This window comes from Sinocyclocheilus grahami, unplaced genomic scaffold, assembly GCF_001515645.1.
Source record: "Sinocyclocheilus grahami isolate Dianchi unplaced genomic scaffold, SAMN03320097.WGS_v1.1 scaffold24.1, whole genome shotgun sequence".
In the NCBI taxonomy this organism is placed as follows: domain Eukaryota; kingdom Metazoa; phylum Chordata; class Actinopteri; order Cypriniformes; family Cyprinidae; genus Sinocyclocheilus; species Sinocyclocheilus grahami.
Genome location: NW_015505203.1, coordinates 259,049 through 285,690, shown reverse-complemented (window position 1 = coordinate 285,690; position 26,642 = coordinate 259,049). Strand labels below are relative to the sequence as shown.

Here is a 26,642-nt window from a genome sequence, read left to right as displayed (position 1 = left end):
ATGGGACATCTGGAGTTAATACTAGTATTAACATGGATAACAGGTTGCTTTACCATAGACAACAATGCAAATAGGTGAGATGCTCATGATTTAGTAATTTGGTATAATGTTTCAGTAGTAATGTGAATGTAAATCTTATTTTGCTTTTATTAAGTACCAGATTCAGTAAAAGATTTGATTATTTGCAAATACATATTGTAAATATATAAACATATATTATAAGTAATATTTATACATTTACATTTAGTCATTTAGCAGACGCTTTTATCAAAAGCAACTTACAAATGAGGACAATATAAGCAATCAAAACTAACAAAAGAGCAACAATATATAAGGGCAAATGACAAGTCTCGGTTAGCCTAACACAGTACACGTAGCAAGGTGTATATATATATATATATATATATATATATTATACACACACACACACACACACAAAGAAAAACAAGTAGATAGAATAGAAAAATAGAAAGCTAGTGGGTTTTTTTTGTTTTTTAATTATATACTTTATATTTATACAAAGTACATGGTTCAGTAAATAACTAATTATCATTTGCACCAGGCATTTAAAGAGAGCCACATGTTTCTAACAATTAGTTATATGAAAACAGGCAAAATTAAAAACTGTAAGTGTAAAAGCATGTTAACATATCAGAGTCTTGCTCTTTCTTAATTTTATACACAACATTAACGTATTGCCAAGGCATTAATTGACACTTCCTAACAGTTTTTATTCAAATGTAATTAAGCATTTAACATCTGATCATAATGATGGAAACAAATGATAAATATTATGATGATGACTACTGTTATGTAACTGAATTACACTACTTTTATGCCTTTGTAGAAAAGAAATTCATGTGATTATGCAGCTAATCTAATACTTAACAAGCATGGTAAAATATAGCCAGCCATTTCATCTTTTTTTCTGATATTAGTCAACTCAGCCTGCCTTCTTATTTCCTGTTTTTACAGATTTGACGTGACAGAGAGAGATGCAGGTAAGTAAATTATCATGAAAAATGTAATAAGGACAATGATTAACCAGAGAATTAGTGCTATTGCAAAATTTCTATATCTCAATCATTTATTTTAACTTATTTATTTTTCAAATATGAAGTAACATTTTAATATAAATAAATTGCTACAATAGAACTAAGAACTACTATTATCATTTCCTACAAATCTGTGCAAAGACTATTATCTTGTCTGTCTCACACTAATGAACAATGGAGAGAGACTTTTTTCTGTCACAAAAAACTTGCTTGACTTTGCACAAAGCGTTCACGCTTGCAATCAAGCAAGGACACATGTGATTACAAAATTACATGAGAACTGGTTGTAAACGTGTGGAGTACGGTAGGCCCCCATAAAGCATATCTAAGGTCCATGTCCATTACCAACACATAGATCATTAGATTATGAACATAGATCATGTATTGCATTGTACCACTGGAAAATGATGCACATAAAAAAATGTAAGCATTACCCATTCCTCATTTTAGGACTGGTTTTGTTTGAGCATATCCTTAAATAAGTAATCTAAAGTCAACTGGAAAATTCCTACAGTATAGTCAATTCTAGACAGTTTCTACCACTGAAAACTGAAACGCTGCTTGTTTTTAAGCAGCGTTGGCCTCTTGTGATTTCAACCAAAATGAAGAACCGTTCTGCAACTTCCAACAAGACCCTGCAGATAATGGTGACTGGACGCATCACAGTGGACCCACCCCAACCCCAGGCACTGGACCTGATGGAGACTATCCGGATGGAAGTGAGTATGAACAGCAAAACCAACAAAAACACTCCAGTGATCAGTTACTGCACTGAAGATGCAAAATCACTTGGAAATAATGTTCAAAACTGAATATTACTGAACTTACCGCAACCACAAATGCTTACAGAATTACAATACACTGACTGATGGGACATGCACTATAAAATGTTTTGTCAAGCAACCTATAAATCGCTAAAGAACCTATTGTTTTTTACTGTTTCTTGCTCTCATTTAATTAAACCCTTTTCCCCCATAGCTGGCTATTACATATATCATGAGGCTGACAACTCCGTAAATGGACAGAAAATACGTCTTCTCAGCCCAGTTATTGCTAGCGGACCTTCTGAGATCTGTGTACAATTCTACTACTACATGTACGGCTCTGACAGCAGTAACACCCTGACTGTGTTTGCCAAACGTCCCGGCTCTGAGGAACAAATGTGGCAAAAAACTGGGATACAGAGCCCTTCATGGCTTGGAGCCTCTGTCACTGTGCCCATACCAGCTGGACAGACTGCTCAGGTAATTGGGTCTGCTTAAAAACAGATTGTGATGAGTACTAATGCAATTGTTTTTATAATGCTATAGATGCATGTCATTTGTTCTTCTATAGTTCTAGCATGCATTTTTAAATGAAATACATATCAGTGTGGTCACTGTGTTTAAGGCTAAAGGCTATGCATTATAGTGTGTCTAATCTATGTAGGCCTTTTCTTTAGCATCAGTTATAAAAAAGTCAATGTTACCAAGACAAAGAACACTTCTGAAGCTCATGATGACAGAATGAACTTTGTGACTCTTATACAGTGTGAAAGAAAATCCCCTTTCAGTAAGTTTTAATGTCATTTTCTCTTCTAGATTATGTTTCAAGCAATGCGTGGGCTCTCCTCATCATGTGACACTGCCCTGGATAACATTGTCATCACTGAGGGAGCCTGTGCTGGTACTTTATTTTACCCTTATTGCATGTTACAAATATAAACATTTAATATTAAAATAATGATTTTATAAACAATATTTTGTTTGTTTTTATACAGGCTGTATAGCTGGGTGTGATTTTGATGATGATGAATGCGGCTGGACGAATGTGGTACCTAATGATGACATTTTTGGTTGGGAGTTATGGACTGGACAGACAGATACACCAGGCACTGGCCCTGATGATGACTTCTCCAAACCAGGATGTGAGTCCAATATTCCTGTCATATCAATGATTATTTTTAAGGACAGCTTTCAGTCCTCTTTGCATTCTCTATTTTCTCAAACTGTTTCTTTCCAATGCAGTGGGTTCATACCAGTTAATGGACTCCAGCTTTAGCATTGAAGGAGAATCCGCTCAGCTCTGGAGCCCCTCTACCTCAGCCTCTGGTTGCCTACAGCTGGACTTCCATTACTACATGTATGGCAGTGCCACCAACATGGAGCTAAATGTCCATGCAGTCACCACCGGTAAGAGTCACAAGCTGTTCGAAAGGGTGAAGATTAAGAGTTTATTAAAACATCTGTAGGTTTAAAGGAAAATTATGAAATTACAATTACAATTATAATATGACAATCATATTCACATATACACGCAACGAAACCTAGATGATCAATGATTTTCAAAAATTTTATTATGCAAATTAATTAGAGAGATTTTGGTGAAAATTAGTTTTATGATTTTTTTTTATTTTTTAGGAGGAGCACTTGGAGCCCCTATTTTCAGCCTCAAAGGAAATCAAGGTCAGGGCTGGAAGCCTGCAAGCGTTCACTACATTGGTTTAGATGATTCAGTGGAGGTCAGTTTTATTCTCTCAGTTAAAAATTTGTGAATGAGCTTTTTAAATTTTTGACAATGATCTGGCCCATTTGAGCGATAAAGCAATTTGTATGAATCATAAATGTTGCTAAATGTTCACATTTTATACTTTTTTTATTTCAGTTTGTAATTGTAGGTGTTTATGGTGAAACAGACAAGACAGATATTGCAATTGATAGTGTCTGCATTACTGCTTGTACAGGTAGGTGGCAGACAATGTCATTAATGCTATTGTAAGTTTAAAAGTACCAGTTGTCATAGAATACATATTTTATGAATGATGCACCAGTCTATTAATTGTTTTCTTGCTTGATTTTAGCAACTCCAACACCTAAGCCATCCCCACCCCAACCCACTACACCTAAACCATCAACACCACAACCCACTTCACCTAAACCAACGACACCAGGTCCATCATCTCCTAATCCATCTACACCCCAACCCACTTCACCTAAACCAACGACACAAGGTCCATCATCACCTAATCCATCTACACCCCAACCCACTTCACCTAAACCAACGACACCAGGTCCATCATCCCCTAACCCATCTACACCCCAACCCACTTCACCTAAACCAACGACACCAGGTCCATCATCTCCTAATCCATCTACACCCCAACCCACTTCACCTAAACCAACAACACCAGGTCCATCAACTCCTAAACCAACAACACCTAAGCCAACTACTCCAGGACCAACACCACCAGGTAAGCTAAACTTGTTCTATTTTGATTAGAAACATTTATCAAAACATTATAACATTTGTTTAGATAAACAAACCCTTCATGTCTTGCAACAGTGAACTGCCCTCCAGACTCTGAGTACATTGATTGCGGCCCAGCATGTATTCCTACCTGCACAGAACCCTCCACCAACTGCTCTGGTTCTTGCATCAGCGGCTGCTTCTGTAAACCAGGATTTGTTTTCCGTGGCCGACGCTGTGTTCCTATTGAGCAGTGTGGATGTCTGGATGAAGAAAACAATTATTTTGAGGTACAAGAGTTGTCATTGTGGGGCTGCATTTTTATCCAGCTTTGGGACTTAAGGTTTTGCTCTAAAAAATGTTGGCCTGTATTTACACTCAGCCTGGTGAGATCATATTTGGAGATGGCTGTTCCAAGTTGTGTCGCTGTGCTGGCAACTACACTTTCGACTGTGTGGATAACACCTGTGACCCTGTGACAGAAGAATGTCGGGAGTTTGGTGGAGTGCACGGCTGCTACCCTAAAGGTATTACAGAAAACCACAGCAACCCCTAATCCACAACTACCGTAACTGACAAGTGATCAAACAACACACTAGTTTGCTTCTGTGATAGCTCATGTTTCAAAGCCCACAAGCTTTCAAACACACTTTTGGCTTGGTATTTATTAACTTGCAAACCTGTAACTCTTGATACAACAAGTATTTATGATCAAGCTTGTCTTTGACACCAAGGGATTTTTCATTCACAGGAACCTCCACCTGTATTGCCTCTGGAGACCCCCATTATAATTCGCTGCTTGCCATCCAAAAGTCAACCCCAATGTGAGTTAAATCGAATAAGTTAATTTGAAATGCTTTAGTGCATAATTTAACAATACAACATACTTACAGATCTTAACCTTGTATGTAGGGTTTCTTCCAAGACTGTCTGTTTGACGTTTGTGAGCTGGATGGTGCTCATTCTGCTTTGTGTGAAGCAATAGAGTCATACGTCAATGAATGTCAGGACCGTGGAGTTACAATTGGACTCTGGAGAAACAGCACCTTCTGTCGTATGTCTGAAAAATACATATTCATTATACATAAACTCGGACAAAAAAAACAAAAACAAGACTTGAATGGCTTGTCCTATTTCTCTTACTGGCAAATAGAGTGAATTCGCAACATTACGATTAGCACTAACATAAGTTCTCCCTCTTCAGCTCTGAAATGCCCACCCAACAGTCACTTTGAATCATGCGCACCAGTTTGCCAGCCTTCCTGCCGTCCATTTCCACCAAGTCAGTGCATCGGGCCTTGTTCTGAAGGATGTGTTTGTGACCCTGGATATATCCTCAGTGCTGGCCAGTGCGTGAAAGAAGAAACATGTGGTTGCAGCTATAATGGAAATTATTATAAGGTGAGGAAATTGAATTTGGTATTATTTAGGACAGAAATGGTTTGTTATAGTCAATCAGCTAGTATTTTTCATGACTTTTCCTCTCTCCATGGATTTAGCCAGGTGAAGAGTTCTACACTAAGGACTGTGAAGTACTGTGTAAGTGCGACCCCCCATTTGTTTCCTGTAAAGCTGCCGACTGCCCACCAATGGAACAATGTGGAGTACAGGGTGGTGTAATTGGGTGTTATCCACAAGGTGAGTAAGTGTGTTTCCATCATTTCAGTCTTTGATTTCAGTCAGAATAAAGTAATAATGCCTTTTAAATTGTAAACAATTTAGTCTGGAATCATTTTTGCATAATTTTGCAACCTTTTTTAAATAAATCATACAGGTGATTGTTGCTTGGCTTCATCTAGCATATAATTCTGATTACAACTGAACACAGTGCCGTGTATGCTCTGAAATATGTGACACGCAATGTGTATTTAATTAAAATATTCAATTATGCAATGGGTGATGTATCATTAAATAAAGAGATACAGACTGTCGCTTGACTATGCATGTAAACTGTGCATATAAACATATTTGCTTTATATAATAGTATATTGGGGTCCTAAGAGGTTGCATTATTTACAAATAATATACTATATACAATACTAAATATACAATATTTGTAACATTCATTGTTAAAATGCACATTCTTGAACATTTAACAGATTGTTGATGAATTGAAATAAAGAGCACTTTTCTCAATCCCCCAGAATCTCAAGACTGTATTATCTCTGGTGATCCTCATTATAACACCTTTGATGGCAAATACTACAGCTACATGGGCACTTGCACCTACACTCTGGCCCGCACCTGCCAAAACAACACTGGTAAGCAATGGCCAAGACAAGGTACAAAGATCCACAACTACAGTGGCAATTAGTTTACTATTGATTTGAACTTCAGAAAATATCCCTGAAAATAACTTTGTACGTTTTAAGAGTTTAAAGGATTATAAAGCTTTATAATGACAAAACCTTTCTCTCTCCTGCAGGCCCCTGGTTCTCCATAGAGGGTAAGAATGAAGAGAGAGGAGTTTCTGGTGTTTCTTACCTGAGGAAACTATACGTGACTGTTGATGGCATCACTGTGACACTGATGAAAAACAAGAGAACTCTGGTCAGTATCCACAACTGCTGCCTTCATTAAACCATCAATGAAGTTATTCTGTAATCTTGAGATCTAGAATTGAGGTTTTAAGTAAATGGCTACAATATATTTTAGTCTCTCTGGGGTTTAATCCTAGAGATTAAGTAAATGGGCATAATAGGTTTTATCAAATATCTTCTTTCAGTTGTTCCTAATCTGTTCCTAGTCAGATTATCCCTCTGTCCATTTTTCCAATAATAATCTTGACAATACAGCAAAAGAAATTAAAACAGTTCTTCTTGTCAAATTTAACATTAGTCTTCAATCCAACTCTGCTTTTATCTCTTTTCCACACTCAGGTGAATGGACTCAGGGTGTCTCTTCCTCACTCCCCCTCTCCGCTCATTTCGCTGTCTCTTGCTGGCCAATATGTTATCCTCACAACTCCATTCGGCCTGGAGGTGCAGTGGGACGGCAACCATTACGCCAAGATCTCGGTTCCTAGGTACTGAAACTCTGAAAACAGACTGATTGAAATATATGCATCATTCTGACCTGAAGCATTTGACAAGAAACACTAAGACCTACAATCATTTTTGAAGGTTGTAGGTCTTGAGTAAATCCTGCAAAAGGAAAATGAAAACCCTTTTCTGGGAAAATAAATATCTTTACATTAATCTCTTTTTGTTCCTCTCTCACTTATTTTATCAGTTCCTACTATGACCAGATGTGCGGCCTGTGCGGGGACTATGATGGAAACCCCAATAATGATTTCACTAAGCCGGATGGCTCCCAAACGGACAGCTCAAGTCAGTTTGGTGACAGCTGGCAAACTGATGAGGATGAGGATGCAACGTCAGTAACTTTCAATCTTCTTCTTAATCAGGCAGTTTCAGGATTAGGACAACTTCCTATGCTCAGTGATGCCTGTGTTGATCAGTGCAGATCTGTGACTTGTTTTTAGGTGCAAGCCGGACCCCGGGCCTCAACCACCCTGCGATCCTGAGCTGGAGGGTGTCGTGTCAAACCCAGAGAACTGTGGAAGAATAACTGACACAAACGGAGCATTTAGGTTAGGACTTAACAAACTATGGCATTTTCTGCTAATAAACAATCTTGAATCCTTCCATTTGAAATGAATCATAATAAATATGCATGCTCTGTTATTCATACTGATTCTAACCCGATTCTAACCTGAGACAATGAAGAACTTCTAGTGATTAATCACTGCACACTTTCTCTCGCATTTGCTCCTCACAGGGACTGCATAAATGTGGTGGACCCCTTGCCTTTCTTCCAGAGTTGTGTGTTTGATATGTGCCGTTATCAGGGACTGCAGCAGGTCCTTTGTGACCAGCTTCAGGCTTACACTGATGCTTGCCTGAGTGCAGGTGCACCTGTCCATCAGTGGAGGGAGCCAGACTTCTGCCGTGAGTCATTCTCTCACATATTCTATCATATTGCACAAGTGTAGGATTTGAGAAATGGTTTGAGCATATAATAAAGCAGAAAAATATGGCATCTTACATCCATGAATCCAAGAATCACATTTCACATTCCCAGTGGCAAGCCTGTTTTCAGCTCCCTCTAATGCACAATATAAATTATTGAAGTGAATGAAGAGGTTAGAATAGCAAAGCTACGCTTGTGTTATCTGTAGCCTTATTATATTTTTATTATTTATGGGGCTTTTATGAGTTTAATGGCCAGGGACGTGAAGACACAAATTACGTCACAGAGAGACAGGGACATGGGAAACTATATAGTCCAAACTGCATTCCCACATTAACCTTCACCATCATTTAATGCTGTTTTTCCATTTTTCTTCAGCTCTGGAATGCCCTCCAAACAGCCATTACTCCATATGTGTGAGCTCCTGTCCGGAGACATGTCTGGGTATCAATGGACCACCGGGCTGCAGTGAGAAGTGTGTTGAAGGCTGTGAGTGTGACTCTGGCTTTATCCTCAGTGACAACAAATGTGTTCCTCTTAAAGACTGTGGCTGTTTGGACTCCTCAGGCTCCTACCATCCAGTGAGTTTAACACCAGGGCCGAACCGTGGGGTTCTGGGGCCATAGACAAGATTATAAAAATGGGACCCACTGATGTAAAATTGTCAAAACATTGATTTAAACCACAGCAAATATGTCTATTGATATTTAGGTAAATGAGAGCTGGTATCTGGAGCGCTGTACACAGAAGTGTACATGTGAGGGTGGAGGAATTATTCACTGTTACAACACCAGCTGTCTTCCTACTGAGAGCTGCCAACTTCAAGATGGAGACTATGTCTGCACACCAAGTGGTAACAATTATAGTACTGGTTTATGCATGATACAATTTTGTACTTTGTACTTTTGTTTACAAATCTTATCATATCATATCATGAATATACACACATGCAGAGAAACACAAACCAGTTGGCAATCCTGACAGATCTACAACTAATCCTCTTTAAATATAAGAATTTTTCTTTCACTGGTGACCCTCATTACTTATTCGGATAATGTACATCACTTGGGTACTTGCTCCTACACTATCAAGAAGTTACAAAATATGTATAGGTACTGTAAACAACTCTTCTTGTCTTCAAACAGTGAATCCATCTACACCCCAACCCACTACACCTAGACAAACTACTCCAGAACCAACACCACCAGGTAAGCTAAACTTGTTGTATTTTGATTAGAAACATTTATCAAAACATTATAACATTTGTTTAGATAAACAAACCCTTCATGTCTTGCAACAGTGAACTGCCCTCCAGACTCTGAGTACATTGATTGCGGCCCAGCATGTATTCCTACCTGCACAGAACCCTCCACCAACTGCTCTGGTTCTTGCATCAGCGGCTGCTTCTGTAAACCAGGATTTGTTTTCCGTGGCCGACGCTGTGTTCCTATTGAGCAGTGTGGATGTCTGGATGAAGAAAACAATTACTTTGAGGTACAAGAGTTGTCATTGTGAGGCTGCATTTTTATCCAGCTTTGGGACCTAAGGTTTTGCTCTAAAAAAATTTGGCCTGTATTTACACTCAGCCTGGTGAGATCATATTTGGAGATGGCTGTTCCAAGTTGTGTCGCTGTGCTGGCAACTACACTTTCGACTGTGTGGATAACACCTGTGACCCTGTGACAGAAGAATGTCGGGAGTTTGGTGGAGTGCACGGCTGCTACCCTAAAGGTATTACAGAAAACCACAGCAATCTATCCTTAACCTACTATTATTTTAATGACAAGCTATCAATTTACAGGTTATTGATGAATACCCTCAAACAACATGCTAACTTCCAAACATGAAGCTATTTTATACAATATTCAACTTTAAGCATTTTTGTTAGAATTTTTATATTTGACACCAAGGGATTTTTCATTCACAGGAACCTCCACCTGTATTTATATTGGACAGCAATGGCCCATTCGCTGCTTGCCATCCAAAAGTCAACCCCAATGTGAGTGAAATCGAATAAGTTAATTTGAAATGCTTTAGTGCATAATTTAACAATACAACATACTTACAGATCTTAACCTTGTATGTAGGGTTTCTTCCAAGACTGTCTGTTTGACGTTTGTGAGCTGGATGGTGCTCATTCTGCTTTGTGTGAAGCAATAGAGTCATACGTCAATGAATGTCAGGACCGTGGAGTTACAATTGGACTCTGGAGAAACAGCACCTTCTGTCGTATGTCTGAAAAATACATATTCATTATACATAAACTCGGACAAAAAAAACAAAAACAAGACTTGAATGGCTTGTCCTATTTCTCTTACTGGCAAATAGAGTGAATTCGCAACATTACGATTAGCACTAACATAAGTTCTCCCTCTTCAGCTCTGAAATGCCCACCCAACAGTCACTTTGAATCATGCGCACCAGTTTGCCAGCCTTCCTGCCGTCCATTTCCACCAAGTCAGTGCATCGGGCCTTGTTCTGAAGGATGTGTTTGTGACCCTGGATATATCCTCAGTGCTGGCCAGTGCGTGAAAGAAGAAACATGTGGTTGCAGCTATAATGGAAATTATTATAAGGTGAGGAAATTGAATTTGGTATTATTTAGGACAGAAATGGTTTGTTATAGTCAATCAGCTAGTATTTTTCATGACTTTTCCTCTCTCCATGGATTTAGCCAGGTGAAGAGTTCTACACTAAGGACTGTGAAGTACTGTGTAAGTGCGACCCCCCATTTGTTTCCTGTAAAGCTGCCGACTGCCCACCAATGGAACAATGTGGAGTACAGGGTGGTGTAATTGGGTGTTATCCACAAGGTGAGCACTCTGGTTAATTCAGTATGTGTGTTTCCATTCAATTTTCAAACATCCATCCATCCAGTTTCAGTCAGGCTAAAGCAATAATGTCTTTTTAAAATAAATGTATGACTTAAAATCATACAACTCCAGTTTTTGCAATGTTGAACAAACAGATTTCGATGTAATTATAGCTCGCTTTATCTAGCATATATATGCATTAACAAGACAACAATTGGGCTTGGCTTTGTGCAATGGCTCTAAAATGACAGATGTGATATGTAATTCACTCTTCTAATATTAGATTAAACATTCCATCATGTACTGTATATTTGGCTAGAGAGATGGAGACTGTAGCTTGACTATGCATGTTTACAATTCACTATTTACAAATAGTGTGCAACAGTAAACTATTGAACTTTACACATTCTTTAGAGCTTCAAAAATTGTTGATCAATCTCTTTCCTCAATCTCCCAGAATCTCAAGACTGTATTATCTCTGGTGATCCTCATTATAACACTTTCGATAGCAAATACTACAGCTACATGGGCACTTGCACCTACACTCTGGCCCGCACCTGCCAAAACAACACTGGTAAGCAATGGCCAAAGCCAACTATCCACAATCAGCAGTTACTAGAGTGCTTTGGTCATCACTAGGTGTTTGGAGTAGCAAACTATTGTATTATTACTATTCATTAAATGTACATTAAATGTCCCCAAAATTAACTTTTAAGGTTAGCTCAAATAAGAATATGAATGTACAGCTTTCAAAATAACTTCACTTTCTTCCCTCCTGGGTCTGCAGGGCCCTGGTTCTCCATAGAGGGTAAGAATGAAGAGAGAGGAGTTTCTGGTGTTTCTTACCTGAGGAAACTATACGTGACTGTTGATGGCATCACTGTGACACTGATGAAAAACAAGAGAACTCTAGTCAGTATCCACAACGGCTGCCTTCGTTATTCTGTCATCTTGAGATCTAGAATTGAGATTTTAAGTAAATGGCCACAGTACTGTGTATACACAATAGTTCTGAGACATTCCTCTTATCTTAAATATTTTTTTCTAAATGGTTCCTAATCTGTAACATTATCCCTATGTCCATTTTTCTGTTTTCCAAGAATAATCTTGCCTTTCAAAGTTTGTTTTTTCAAAGCTAGCATTAACCTTCAATCCACCTTTTCCACACACTCAGGTGAATGGACTCAGGGTGTCTCTTCCTCACTCCCCCTCTCCGCTCATTTCACTGTCTCTTGCTGGACAATATGTTATCCTCACAACTCCGTTTGGCCTGGAGGTGCAGTGGGACGGCAACCATTACGCCAAGATCTCAGTTCCTAGGTAAAGAAAATGTGAAAAAAGCCTTACTGGAATATATACACTGTACTGGCAGTATTTTACAGAAAACACTAAGACCCACAATGATTGTTAAAGATTATAGGTTATGACTAAATTCAAAAAGAAAAATCAAAAAGCATCTCTGGGAAAATGTATATCTTTACATTAATCTCTTTATTTTTTTCCCTCATTTTATCAGTTCCTACTATGACCAGATGTGCGGCCTGTGCGGGGACTACGATGGAAACCCCAATAATGATTTCACTAAGCCGGATGGCTCCCAAACGGACAGCTCAAGTCAGTTTGGTGACAGCTGGCAAACTGATGAGGATGAGGATGCAACGTCAGTAACTTTTACTTTTCTTAATTTTATCAACCACACAACACGCAGGGCAATGTTTTTAAGATTGTTCTTAGGATTTTAAGGTTGACTTCAAATTCTTAGGCATGTCTTGATGATGACGATGTCATGTTTTCAGGTGCAAGCCGGACCCCGGGCCTCAACCACCCTGCGATCCTGAGCTGGAGGGTGTCGTGTCAAACCCAGAGAACTGTGGAAGAATAACTGACACAAACGGAGCATTTAGGTTAGGACTTAACAAACTATGGCATTTTCTGCCAAAAAAAAACAATGTTGAATCCTTCTAGTTAAAATTAATCATAGGGATTTATAACAAATATGCGTGTTTTATTATTCATATTGTTTCTAACACGAGAGAGACTTTTGAAAAACTTTAAGTGCTTAATCATTGCACACTTTCTCTCGCATTTGCTCCTCACAGGGACTGCATAAATGTGGTGGACCCCTTGCCTTTCTTCCAGAGTTGTGTGTTTGATATGTGCCGTTATCAGGGACTGCAGCAGGTCCTTTGTGACCAGCTTCAGGCTTACACTGATGCTTGCCTGAGTGCAGGTGCACCTGTCCATCAGTGGAGGGAGCCAGACTTCTGCCGTGAGTCATTCTCTCACATATTCTATCATATTGCACAAGTGTAGGATTTGAGAAATGGTTTGAGCATATAATAAAGCAGCAAAATTTGGCATCTTACATCCATGAATCCAAGAATCACATTTCACATTCCCAGTGGCAAGCCTCTAATGCACAATATAAATTATAGAAGTGAATGCAGTTCAGAAGGTTAGAATAGAAAAAGCTAGAGATGAACACTTACTTTAACTTTTGCCTTATTGTTTTTATTATTCATGGGGCTTGCTTTTATGCCTTTAATGGCCAAGACAGAGAAGACAGGAATGCCATCACAGAGGGATGGTACATGTGACTGGGAAACTACATACTGTATCCCCACTCTAACCATATTTTCATAACTTAATGCTGTTTTTCCATTTTTCTTCAGCTCTGGAATGCCCTCTAAACAGCCATTACTCCATATGTGTGAGCTCCTGTCCGGAGACATGTCTGGGTATCAATGGACCACCGGGCTGCAGTGAGAAGTGTGTTGAAGGCTGTGAGTGTGACTCTGGCTTTATCCTCAGTGACAAAAAATGTGTCCCTGTTAAAGACTGCGGCTGTGTGGACTCCTCAGGCTCCTACCATCCAGTGAGTTTAACACCAGGGCCGAACCGTGGGGTTCTGGGGCCATAGACAATGATGGGACCCCCGTAGTAAAACCTGGAGTTTGGATTAAAAATATTTAAAGAACCACTGCAAACACAATGAGTAAACTAAAAACACCCATTTCTGTTCATGATGTTAATCACCATTTTAGCTCTTGTAGTTCACCTAAATAGCCGTTTGACAAATAAAATGATTAAAGGTAGAAGGAAACTGAGCATAGCTCATACCTTTTCACATTAGGACTTCTTTAGGCCTGTTGTCTAAGTTAGTCATTACAATGACAAGCACGATGTCTGACATCCAAAAGTGCCTTAAACACTAAACAGCAAAAACATCAACTCAAATAGCCAAACAACAAGCTCTTCCTGACTTACTTTTTGTGTTTCTGTCAAACCTGAGCACATTTGACCAAAATGGAGGTAAAGTTCCAGCAATGCACCGCGGCGTGAATAAATTACGCAAATAAATTGAATTCTTTAATATTTATTGTTTTACAGTTTGCTACTTTATTTGTGCTGCTGTTGTTGTGTTTATCACTTTCAGATAGTTTGTCGCTTTCAGTTATTTGTCATGTAGTTATTATTCAAAGCGCAGATTTTAAGATTCTTAAGAATGAGATTTTTTTATGCTTGATTCTCGTTAATGCCTGTCTGACTTGAAATCATATTCGGTGAGCATGAATTGCATTCACTCACTCATTCATTCATTTGCTATAACAATAAATAAAATAGATGGTTATATCGGACAAATTATTATAAAGAATAATAAAACATTCATCGACTCTATATTTTCTAATGATTCGGTTGAGTTAAATGTTTTATTAGTCCAACACAACATGACACTTGTCGCCACCTACTGGACGAAGGAGTCACTGTATGAATCAATGCATGAATCTTTGGGTAAACGTATTTAAATGAGTCGAGTTACTGTGATAACTCAACCCTCATCGTAGCGTCTGTATCACCTATACGATTGCTTAAAACAGTGCAGAATTTTAACAAAGTGTTAATGTTTAAAAATAGGACAAATGTGCTTGACTTGTGGATTTCTAATACGTTAATATCAATGTGGCCATATATAGGTAAATGAGAGCTGGTATCTGGAGGGCTGTACACAGAAGTGTACATGTGAGGGTGGAGGAAATATTCACTGTTACAACACCAGCTGTCTTCCTACTGAGAGCTGCCAACTTCAAGATGGAGACTATGGCTGCAAACCACTTGGTAGCAAATATAATACTAGTTTACACATAGTTTAGTTTTTAGTGTCTTATCATATACAAACATGCAGTTCTGCACAAACCTGTTGACACATGGAACTAAAAGTTTATCTCCATTTTTATCGCTTTCTCTTTTAGGTACAGGCATTTGCTCAGTTTCTGGTGACCCTCATTATAACACCTTTGATGATAAAGTACATCACTTCATGGGTGCCTGTTCCTACACTCTCTCTAAGCCCTGTAATGAGACCTCAGGCTTGCCATACTTTTCTGTGGAGACACAGAACGAGCACAGAGACAATAATAAGAAAGTGTCTTATGTAAGATCTGTCATCATCAATGTGCATGACACAACCATCATTTTGGGCAAGGGGCGCAAAGTTCAGGTAAGGGACATTTCCAAGGTTTGTGAGACTTAAGGAACAGATTACAGGACATTAGAACAGCAGTCCATTCTTGTGCTTACCTTATTTGTACATCCTGCAGGTGAATGGAGTTCAGGTCACTGTGCCTGTCACACTGTCAAATGGTGTTAAGATCTTCCTAAGTGGCAAATTTGTGGTGCTCGAGACAGACTTCGGATTGCGTGTCCGTTTTGATGGAAACCATCATGCAGATGTCACCTTGCCTTCGTCCTACAGTGGACTGTTATGTGGACTCTGTGGTAAGCACAGCAAATTCAGATATCTAACTAACTGATGGAGATTCAAAAGCTACTTTATACTGCTACTAACCAACTAATCGTTTTACATGAGTCATTTTAATAATAATATATTACAGGAAATTATAATGGTAATCCTAATGATGACAACATCAAGTCAGATGGAACGCCAACAGACAGCACCAATGAGCTCGGAGAAAGCTGGCAGGTTCCTGACGACAGACCAGAGTAAGTGAAAGCATATTTAATTGTCCACTGCACCAATGATAGTTAGATTTCATTAATTTTGTTTCTAAATATACACTTTTTATCATTGAAGCTTTAATCATTCATGCCTGTTCTTATCTTGCACAGTTGTACTCATGGTGGAGGAGACATTGAATGTGATGACAAGATCGAGAGTGAAGCACAGAAACCTACTAGCTGTGGCATGATCACCGACCCCATTGGTGAGACACTCATACAAACATACATTTTAAAATGTTTTAATGATAAGGTCACTGGATTAAAAAAACATAAAAAGCTTTATCACAATTAGAAATGTATGTGATATTATTTTATAGCTGTTTTTTATTTTATTTGCTTTATTTTATTTATTTATTTTTAAAATAATTTCAAATCAGCATATGCTAGAGTTTAATAATTAAACATTCATTTCTTAATCACCTATAATTACTCTTATAGGTTCCCTTCACACTCACAATGGATTGTTTGTTCTGCTTATTGTCTTTTGCTAATATCAGAGTCAGCATTTGCAAATGTTATTTCACCTTCTTAATGCATTAATTAGAATAAATCATGTTTATGTTAGAATGCACAAATTTATTTGTCTGCTTTGGGCGGTTTGACTAAAATCATTGTAATACATTTTGGATTGAACGTTACCTATGACTTGAAGAGTAAAAGGTAAATGTACAAGAAGCCTCATTTTACTCTATTTATGACTATATTCCAGCACATCTTTTCAGTGCACCGAGCTCCTCTGTTTTATAGAGACACAACACCTGTTTTATGCACTATTAAATCCTACTTACCATTCTTTTCCCAGGAATCTTCAAGCCATGTCATGAAGTGGTGCCTCCCAATCCTTACTTTGAGAACTGTGTGTTTGATCAGTGTGGCACTGGTGGTGCCACAGTGGCACTGTGCCAAGCTATTCAAAGCTATGCTGACCTGTGCGCTCAAGCTGGGGTGAAATATTGTCTTTTGCTAATATCAGAGTCAGCATTTGCAAATGTTATTTCACCTTCTTAATGCATTAATTAGAATAAATCATGTTTATGTTAGAATGCACAAATTTATTTGTCTGCTTTGGGCGGTTTGACTAAAATCATTGTAATATATTTTGGATTGAATGTTACCTATGACTTGAACATGACTTGAAGAGTAAAAGGTAAATGTACAAGAAGCCTCATTTTACTCTATTTATGACTATATTCCAGCACATCTTTTCAGTGCACCGAGCTCCTCTGTTTTATAGAGACACAACACCTGTTTTATGCACTATTAAATCCTACTTACCATTCTTTTCCCAGGAATCTTCAAGCCATGTCATGAAGTGGTGCCTCCCAATCCTTACTTTGAGAACTGTGTGTTTGATCAGTGTGGCACTGGTGGTGCCACAGTGGCACTGTGCCAAGCTATTCAAAGCTATGCTGACCTGTGCGCTCAAGCTGGGGTGCCAATTAACTGGAGGAATAACACCTTCTGCCGTAAGTTTTTGAGCCCTACAGACATTCTGTAAAGCGCCCTTAAAACCTGCAATTAACTGAATCCTGGTAACCTTTTTAAGACTCTGCCTTTGCAGTGTGCACCCTTCAATTAGGGAGTGATTAACAAGTGCCGAGTGTCTCTTTAGTTCCTAAATTGGCTGTGCTAAAACAGTTGTATTTTTATGTTTCTCCATCTCTGCCCATCGTCCCCGTTTCTCTCTTTTCTAACTATTTTCATTCATTTGTTCTCTTCTGCCCCATTGCATTGGTTCGGTTAACACCACTCTTTTATTTTTCTATTACTTCCAGCTATTAAATGTACGGTTGGTAGTCACTATGAGCCGTGTGGTTCAGCCTGTCCAGCCAGTTGTCAGGACCCTGGATCTGAAGGCACCTGCTTTGAGCCCTGTGTTGAGGGATGTGTGTGTGACCCTGGTTTTGTCCTCAGTGGGGACAAGTGTGTGCCCTTCAGCGAGTGTGGTTGCACTGACAAAGACAACAACTATAGGCCTGTGAGTGCTTGAGAAGACTCAATGAAACTTACTTCTGTTTTCAAATTTTAAATAATTTCTTACAAATTGAACAAATTTCAGTTCACATTTTTGTGAATAAAGGTGTAGTTTAATTATGCATGTTTTCATTTCTAGTTTAGGATTGTCCCTTTGTCCATTTCAATTATTAATGCATATCTGTTTGATTTTTTAGGTTGGAGACAGCTGGTTCACGAAGGATGATTGCACAGAGCGCTGTGTTTGTTCACCTTTCAATACAGTGACATGCGAGGCATGGCAATGTGGTCCCGCTCAGGAATGTAAGGTCAATGATGGTGAACTAGGCTGTGTGAACACAGGTACATACTCTACATAATCTTTTTATCTCTTTTTATGTGTCTGTCTATCTTTGTCTGTGTCTTTCTATCTGTCTCTCTGTCTATCTATCTGTTTGACACATGCTTATTGACCTTCTTTGCAGGAGTGGGCATTTGTCACATTGCTGGTGATCCTCACTACTACACTTTTGATGGCATCATGCACACCTACATGGGTACCTGCACTTACACGTTGGTGGCGATATGCGACACCTCTATGGTGACACCCTTCACCATTGTGGCCAAAAACGAAGAGCGCGGCCAACCAGAAGCTTCGTATGTTCGCTCTGTGACCGTCTACCTGCCCACTGCCAACATCACCATCAGCAAGAATGGAAGAGTACTGGTGAGAACCTGAGAACGAAGAAGGAAGAGATGCAATAGTGATTTTGACTAGGCTGAATTTGCATGCCTTCTTCTGATTAGACATCATGAATAGGGATATAACAGTGAAATATTGTTTAAAATCATAGATAAGATTCTATGTATCCAGTGATATGATTGTGCTAAATCTCTGGCTTGTACTCATATTTGTTCTGTCCACCTACTAGGTGAATGAACGCAGGATAAAGACCCCCTATGACATCAGTTCAGCCAAGGCGCGGGTGTTCACCAGTGGAGTAAACACCGTACTGGACACTGACTTCGGCCTGATTGTGAAGTTTGATGGAGTGCACCATATTGAAATCACAGTACCTGGAGACTATTTCAACAAGGTTTGAAACCATATGCAAAAATAAAGCTAGAACATCATCCTACCTGATAGGAGTGGGCGATATACCGGTAGACACGATTAACCGGTAGAAATTTGTCAACATGCAGAGATTTTGGATTATCATCTCTATAGCGGTTACACGCTCACGTGACGTTTCTGTTATACATGGTCATGAAAACTTATCGTTTACGCATGTTTTTAAGAATTGTGTTTAAAAAACAAGTGATTTTAAGCCGTTGGAAACTCAATAAGCAGATAAAGAGAGTTCATTTCACTATATGTGTGCGCTGTCTTAGCACTGTCAGAGAGGGACGTGCACGTAAAGACGGTGCTCATAGAGTGCAGGAGCATTGTAGTGAGTTATTTTTGCCGCTTTATAGGCCTTGAACAGGTAAATACACACTTTTATGTGTCAAAATGCCCATCTTTGCAATTATACTTGTAAACCTCGTAATTTAGGTCTTTAGTCTAATATTCCTGCTGTCTGTCATTCATGTTAATCAAACAACAAAAGAGAGAAAATCTCTCACTACTCTTGACTAAATCATTTTTGTAACTTTAATAATAAGAAATATATATTTAGTTTACACAGTGGAGAATATGCAGTGTTTTTTTACATTTCATTACCTTATACAGTGTATGTAGCATTTCTTATTTATTTGTTCCACTGTTTTTGTCCTTTTGCTTGTAAGTAGTTTCTTATTCTTATTTAATCACTGACTCTTTACTTGTCTTAAGTGAGCTTTTTTTCAATTTAGGCTAGCATTAGTTCTTTTGTGACATTGACTCTGGTGACAAGAATTATACAATTTCTATGGTGTCAAAAATGTTGATATCATAAAGACCTTATTTAAATCAAAAATAGCTATAATGTGATATATATTGTTACGGTGAGATAAAATTACTCATATCATGATATAAGATTTTGGTCATATCACCCACCCCTACTACCTGATATTTGTTGTAAATGCAGTCTTTAGATACTAATGTTTGATTAATAAACCAGACAGTTTCCTTTTTGGTCCAGATGTCTGAATTTCATTAAGAAAAATGAAAGAATTTCCACAAGCAGATTTTGATCAAATCTTCTTGACACATGTCACACTCACTGCTTTCCCGTAATTCAACTTTCGTCTTACAGGTATGTGGAATGTGTGGTAACTACAACGGAGATTCCTCTGATGACAACTTGATGCCTGATGGCAAACCAGCCAACAATGTCACTGAACTTGGTAACAGCTGGAAGGCAGAGGGAGACAGTGATCCTGGGTGAGTGTCACATTGTTTGGTCCCTCTCCATAATTCAGAAATAAACAAACATCAAAAGATAGCAGCATTATAGATGCACTTAGGATACATATGAATTTGAGTGAAAAATCAGTAGTTTCACTTGTCTTCATTCTTCTCTTGTGTTCATCCATGCCTCGTTTCTCCATCTGCAGGTGCAAACCTGATGAACGACCTGATGACAAACCCAACTGCGACAAGAAAGAGGAAGAAATCTATAAGTCACAGTGTGCGGCGTCTATCTTATCTGATCTCTTCAAGCCCTGTCACTCTCTCATTCCTCCAGAATCTTTCCTGGGGAACTGCATCTATGACATGTGCGAGTATGATGGCATGCAGTCGACTCAGTGCGATAACATTGAAGCTTATGCCCAGGCCTGTCATAGCGCTGGAGTCACGATCAGCTGGAGAAACAGCACCTTCTGTCGTAAGTGAAAGAGAAAGAGGGAAGAAAAGACTAGGAGATGTGCTGAGAATGTTATGCTGAGCTGGGTGACAGGAGGAAGAATAATTTGGCTAGAATTGTAAAGATCAAAAGAGCAGAACTGTGATGCTGAGAAAATGAAGCATTTATGAGATTCTTCATTGATAACCTCTAGGCTATGCATAAATATTAATGAATATCTATGCATATTTTGAAGGATGGAATGGCCTCTGAATATGTCAAAGAATCATTGTCATTCAAATCCGCTGCGTCAAACCTCTTTCCTTTGTGTACTTCTATTTCCAGCTCTCCCGTGCCCACCAAACAGTCATTATTCTGAGTGCACAGCACCATGTCCTCCTACTTGTGCCGATCTCTTCCCCGTATTCTGCCCATTACCACCTAATAGTTGTGTCGAAGGCTGCCAGTGCAATGGAGGTTTTGTGCTAAGTGATGGCAAGTGTGTTCCCCTCTCAAGCTGTGGATGTGTTGACAGCAATGGAGAGTATCATGATGTGAGTAAAGTTGCTAGAATTGCATACTGAATTTTACTACTGTTTAAATTTATTCTATTCAGCAAGGAACTATTAATTAATCAAAAGTGATAGTAAAACATTTATGGTGTTACGAAATATTTCTATTTCAAATAAATGCTGTTTATATTTTATATTCTGGAAGAATCCTGAAAAAAGGTATTAAGCAGCACAGCTGCTTTGATAATAATAATGAATGTCTCTTAAGCACATGATCTGTTCAGAAATCATTCTAATATACTGATATTAGAATGATTTCTGAACGGATCATGTGACACTGATGACTGGAGTAACTGCTGCTGAAAATTCAGCTTTGACATCACAATAATTAATTAAAATAGAAGTTATTGTAAATTGTCATAATATTTCAGAATTACAGATTTTACTTTTATGAAGTTTTTTTTTTAAAGAAATAAATTAATTCTATTCAGCAAGGAACTATTAATCAAAAGTGATAGTAAAACATTTATGGTGTTACGAAATATTTCTATTTCAAATAAATGCTGTTTATATTTTATATTCTGGAAGAATCCTGAAAAAAGGTATTAAGCAGCACAGCTGCTTTGATAATAATAATAAATGTCTCTTAAGCACATGATCTGTTCAGAAATCATTCTAATATACTGACACTGATGACTGGAGTAACTGGTGCTGAAAATTCAGCTTTGACATCACAATAATTAATTAAAATAGAAGTTATTGTAAATTGTCATAATATTTCAGAATTACAGATTTTACTTTTATGATCAAATAATTGCAGCGTTGTTGAACATAAGAGACTTCTTTCTAACATTTAAAAATCTTACCGACTCCAAACTTTTGAACGGTAGTCTATCTATTAAAGACTTGTTTTCTTCAACTCTATTCATCCGACTCTTCTATTCTTCAACTCATTATTGAAATAATTTTCTATATAAACAAATAATGGCAATAACATGACACATAAAGAATATGTTATAAAAAGGCGCTATAAAGATGGCAGTGCTTTCATTTTATGTCACAAAATTTGGTAACACTTTATTTTGATGGTCCCTTTTGAACATTCTGTTGACAATAAGTAATGTTGTACTCTCATCAGAATATTAGTAGACTATTTGCTTAATATCTGCTGCTGTCTAACTGTTTATTGTCATGGTCTCCCAACAGACATTCTACTGACTATAAGTAACTTTGCAAGTACATGTCAACTTATTCTAACCCTAACCCTACCAGTCTACTAATACTCTAATGAGAGTTAGTAGACCTGTAGGTGCAAAGTTACTTATAGTCAACAGAATGTGTTAAAGGGACCATCAAAATAAAGTTAAACCCAAAATTTTACAATACTGCCTGGTATATTTCAGGTGGGAGATTCATGGATAACTGACCACTGCGAACAGAGGTGCAGCTGCAGCCTTGGAGGAGTGCTGTCCTGCACGTCCTTTGAATGCAATGACAACTCGATCTGCGATCTTGACGGCAATGGAGACCGTTACTGCAAACCTGAGAGTGAGTTCAGGACAGTTTTGCAATGAGAAATACTAAGAATGAGGGAACAATGACATCAACTGACTTAATTCAGACCATCAGAGCAACCAAAAATTCATATTTACTATACATGAAAGACAAAAAGTTGGCAACTTTTTAAACATTTTCTCTTAGCAAACATTTTCTACTTTACCTCTAAGTTTTTGGGGTTTAATGACTGCAACTTGTGGGCATCTAAAGAAATGTAAATGTTTGAGCCTTGAAGCAGGTTAGTCCACCTCATTTTAGATGAACTAACTCAAACCTCTTTTACTTCTCATAGAATTTGATGACTGCAATATTGCTGGGGACCCTCACTATCGTACCTTTGACACATACAATCACCACTACCAGGGAGCGTATACCTATGTATTAACTCAGAGCACCACTCTGCCCAGCTCCCTCACCCCGTTCACAGTCCGCGGCAAAAACCAGCGGCAGGGAGGCATCAGCCGGGTGTCACTCCTGCGCGAGGTCTATGTGGACGTATACGGCATTACTGTTCGCATGCAGCAGAAGAAGAAAGTGCTGGTGAGGGATTCATGGGACATGTAGTCAATTCTAATAGTTGTATCTAACAGACGTCATATATGGACCATAATAACAACCACATAATATCATGAATGTCTTTGCGTGTTTTTCTCCATCAGGTCGATGGAGAGAAAGTTGGTCTACCGTTCAGTCCTGTACGTGGAGTTAACATAAAAACAAAGTCTCGCTATGTGATGCTCACAACTGACTTTGGCCTTTCTGTGCGCTTTGATGGCAATGCTCAAGCAGGTAGCTCAAAACTCACATCCACACAATTATCAAGGATTTTTTTATGCACAGCTTTGCATGTTTTGTAAAAGTATATAATGAAAACTCTCGCGCTCTTCTTTTTCCCTAAAGTGGTGACTCTACCAAGTGTATACAGATCCCGTGTGCTCGGTCTGTGTGGTAATTATGATGGAAACAACCGTAACGAGTACACAAAACCAGACGGCACAGTTACCCGCAACCTCAATGAGTTTGGAGACAGCTGGAGAGTGACTGACAGACAGGCGGGTCTTCGTACCACATCTCTACCAAAGATGGTGCACCTACACAAGTACGGAAGACTCAGAATATCTGTTATGCTATGCATTATTAATCAACTGGGATGCCATTTCTCATGAAATAAATAATCTGAAATAGTCTGGCATAGTCCTACCCCTAAAAAGCCTGTCTTCTTTACTATTAGGCGTGAAGTGGAGGCCGACCCAGATTCAGGGTTTGATACGACAGGCTGCACAGATGCTCTGCTGGAGGAGCTGAACGGGAATAAAATGTGTGGGGCTCTCAGCGACCCTGCTGGTCCTTTCACTCCCTGTCATGCTGTGATCGCTCCGGATGTCTTCCAGGAGTGAGTAATGTGTGTGAGGGTGTGTGCACTCTAGTGACAAGTATGAGTTCACTTTCATGAGTTAATGCATAGTAGGTGTGTGTTGCACTATGTACAAGAGCATGTGAATGCTTGTGTGTTTGAATGAGATAAACTTGTGATATGCGGGTGTTGGTACGGATGCACAGTCCTTCACAACCGTGTGTTTGCATTGCAGGGATTGTGTGTTTGATTTATGCGCTGAGCAGGGCAGTGAAGAGCTGCGCTGTGAAAATTACGCCGTCTACGCTCGGGCTTGCCAAGATCTGGGTGTCACACTAGGGCTGTGGAGACAAGAACTGAATTGCGGTATGAAAAATAAAATAGTTAATTTATGGAATGTGGTTCTGTATAGAATTCTGTAGCAATTTAAACATCAAATGTTTCATTTAAAAATTAAATAAAATAAAAACCTGGTTTAAAATCATGGCTTCCTCAAAAATATAAAGCGGCACAACATTGATAATAATAAGAAATGTTTTCTGAGCACAAAATCAGCATATTAGAATGATTACTGAAGGATCATGTGACACTAAACAACATAAATGTGTGTGTTTGTGATTTAGGTCTGCAGTGTGGGCCCAACAGCACTTACTCCCCCTGTATGACTCCATGCCCGGCATCCTGCGCAGACCTGGCGGCTCCCTCTGAGTGTGAGCAAACACAGTGTGTGGAGGGATGTCAGTGCACCTCCGGCTTTGTCGTGAGCGACCAAGACTGTGTGCCTTACAGCGAGTGTGGATGCACTTACCTCGATCGCTACTATCAGGTGAGCCTTTTGATGCATGTCAAATACTACAGGTTAAAGGTTGGAATTGCACAAGACATTGTTGATCATGTTTCTCTGTACCCTTCCACACGCAGCTGAAGGAGACATTTGTGACAGAGGATTGTTCACAGAGTTGTGAATGTACTACCACTGGCGCTGTGTGTCAAACAAAGGGCTGTGGAGACAACGAGATCTGCACTGTGTATGACACCAAACGTGACTGTTATAAATGTAAGTTATTTCTGACTCAAAATATATTTGATAAACATATAATGCATAGCTTTCAGTTTTCCTAGTCTATGAATGATTCAGAATTGGATATCATATAGTAAAGTTAATTATAACTATGGAAGCCCATTTCTGCCATGTGATAAAAATAATAGCAACATTTTTATCTCACAAATCAGCCTTTTTTTCCAAAATTCTTAGTTTACATCTCACAAATCTGTGTTTTTGTTTCACTGAGTTCATGCATTCTTTATTTTACTCACAATTTGCTCAGATTTTTGAGGAAAAGTATAAAAAACAGTATTGTGAGATATATATACATCATGGTGGAAACGAGCTTTCATATATTACAGATGTTTCAGATTAGTAATAAACTGATTTTTAACTTCTTTTGCCTTCTTTTTCCTTTCAGCGAGTCCATGTTTGAGCTCGCCCTGTCAGAATGACGGTACCTGTGTGGATAAACCAGATGGTTCTGGTTATACCTGCACTTGCACTGAAGGTTTTGAGGGCACAAACTGTGAGGTCTTTAAAATCCCTTCCGAGGGAGGCCTGGGTAAGTGAATGTGAACGGACTGTATTCATTCCTAATGTAAAATTCTTAATCTAATCTAAAAGATTCAACCATATATGCCAGTCATATGTAACATGTTTTTCCTGCTCGCTGTTTTGTAGATCAAACAGCTATTATCTTGATCGGAGTCCTCGTGCCGCTTGGCGTCATCCTCATAGTCACAGCAACTGTGTGCATTTACAAGAAGTGCAGGTAAAATTTATTTAAATCTAACAACACTGATCTTGCAATAAAGTCAAAAATTAAATGATTAGGCAAATTAAAGATTGTTAATCTTTTTTTACACAGCCGCAAAAAAATGAGTTACGATTCAAATAAGCAATTTGAGCTGAACAAAAAGACAGGTATGTGGTGACTGATTATAATACTTTTTTTCTTTCTAAAAAAAATCTGAAATGTATAATGTGAGCTGTAATTTGAGCGTTTCTAAATGTGTCCACAGATCATCCTTATGAAACTCTAGATGAGGGTAAGAAGCAGGGAACAGACAACAGTGTGCTGAAGGCTACTACATTCTGAAGCAAAACCTCCATTTTTTGACAATGATTTGCTGACGAGATTTTGCTTATATTTATTCATTTTAAACGTCTTTGTGGAATATGTGAACTAACTGGCAAAACCTCTGTTAATATTTTACATTTTTCAACTTTTCAGTAACTTATTTGTAAACTCCATTGTAATTTTTGGTGTAAGCTGTGTTTTGATTTGGGGAATGAGTGCAATTATCAAATGAACAGCTGATGTAAAATAAATTATATTTTCTTCTGAAAATATATTTTTTTATAT

The 26,642-nt window shown here is 38.5% G+C and overlaps 1 protein-coding gene across 1 annotated transcript; it reads left to right on the top strand.

The window, feature by feature from the left end:
- LOC107561795 (zonadhesin-like) lies at positions 1-26,510 on the top strand. Its single transcript, XM_016246283.1, is given in 65 exon segments — positions 1-74; positions 976-1,001; positions 1,631-1,774; positions 2,034-2,299; positions 2,636-2,720; positions 2,815-2,961; positions 3,062-3,226; positions 3,455-3,555; positions 3,699-3,777; positions 3,895-4,284; positions 4,377-4,570; positions 4,663-4,807; positions 5,032-5,069; positions 5,072-5,104; positions 5,193-5,334; positions 5,485-5,681; positions 5,780-5,918; positions 6,425-6,541; positions 6,706-6,830; positions 7,160-7,305; positions 7,512-7,655; positions 7,765-7,872; positions 8,061-8,230; positions 8,631-8,833; positions 8,964-9,105; positions 9,398-9,460; positions 9,553-9,746; positions 9,839-9,983; positions 10,180-10,198; positions 10,200-10,251; positions 10,340-10,481; positions 10,632-10,828; positions 10,927-11,065; positions 11,523-11,639; positions 11,853-11,977; positions 12,240-12,385; positions 12,582-12,725; positions 12,862-12,969; positions 13,165-13,334; positions 13,738-13,940; positions 15,040-15,181; positions 15,316-15,563; positions 15,664-15,841; positions 15,958-16,066; positions 16,193-16,287; positions 17,374-17,550; positions 17,860-18,062; positions 18,256-18,400; positions 18,523-18,764; positions 18,970-19,134; positions 20,275-20,402; positions 20,576-20,847; positions 21,151-21,359; positions 22,721-22,865; positions 23,167-23,414; positions 23,534-23,663; positions 23,775-23,973; positions 24,106-24,267; positions 24,464-24,594; positions 24,852-25,054; positions 25,150-25,285; positions 25,695-25,838; positions 25,958-26,048; positions 26,145-26,200; positions 26,299-26,510. Coding segments are annotated over 65 exon segments (9,519 nt in total). The 3' UTR covers positions 26,376-26,510.
- Positions 26,511-26,642: the final 132 nt, after the last annotated feature.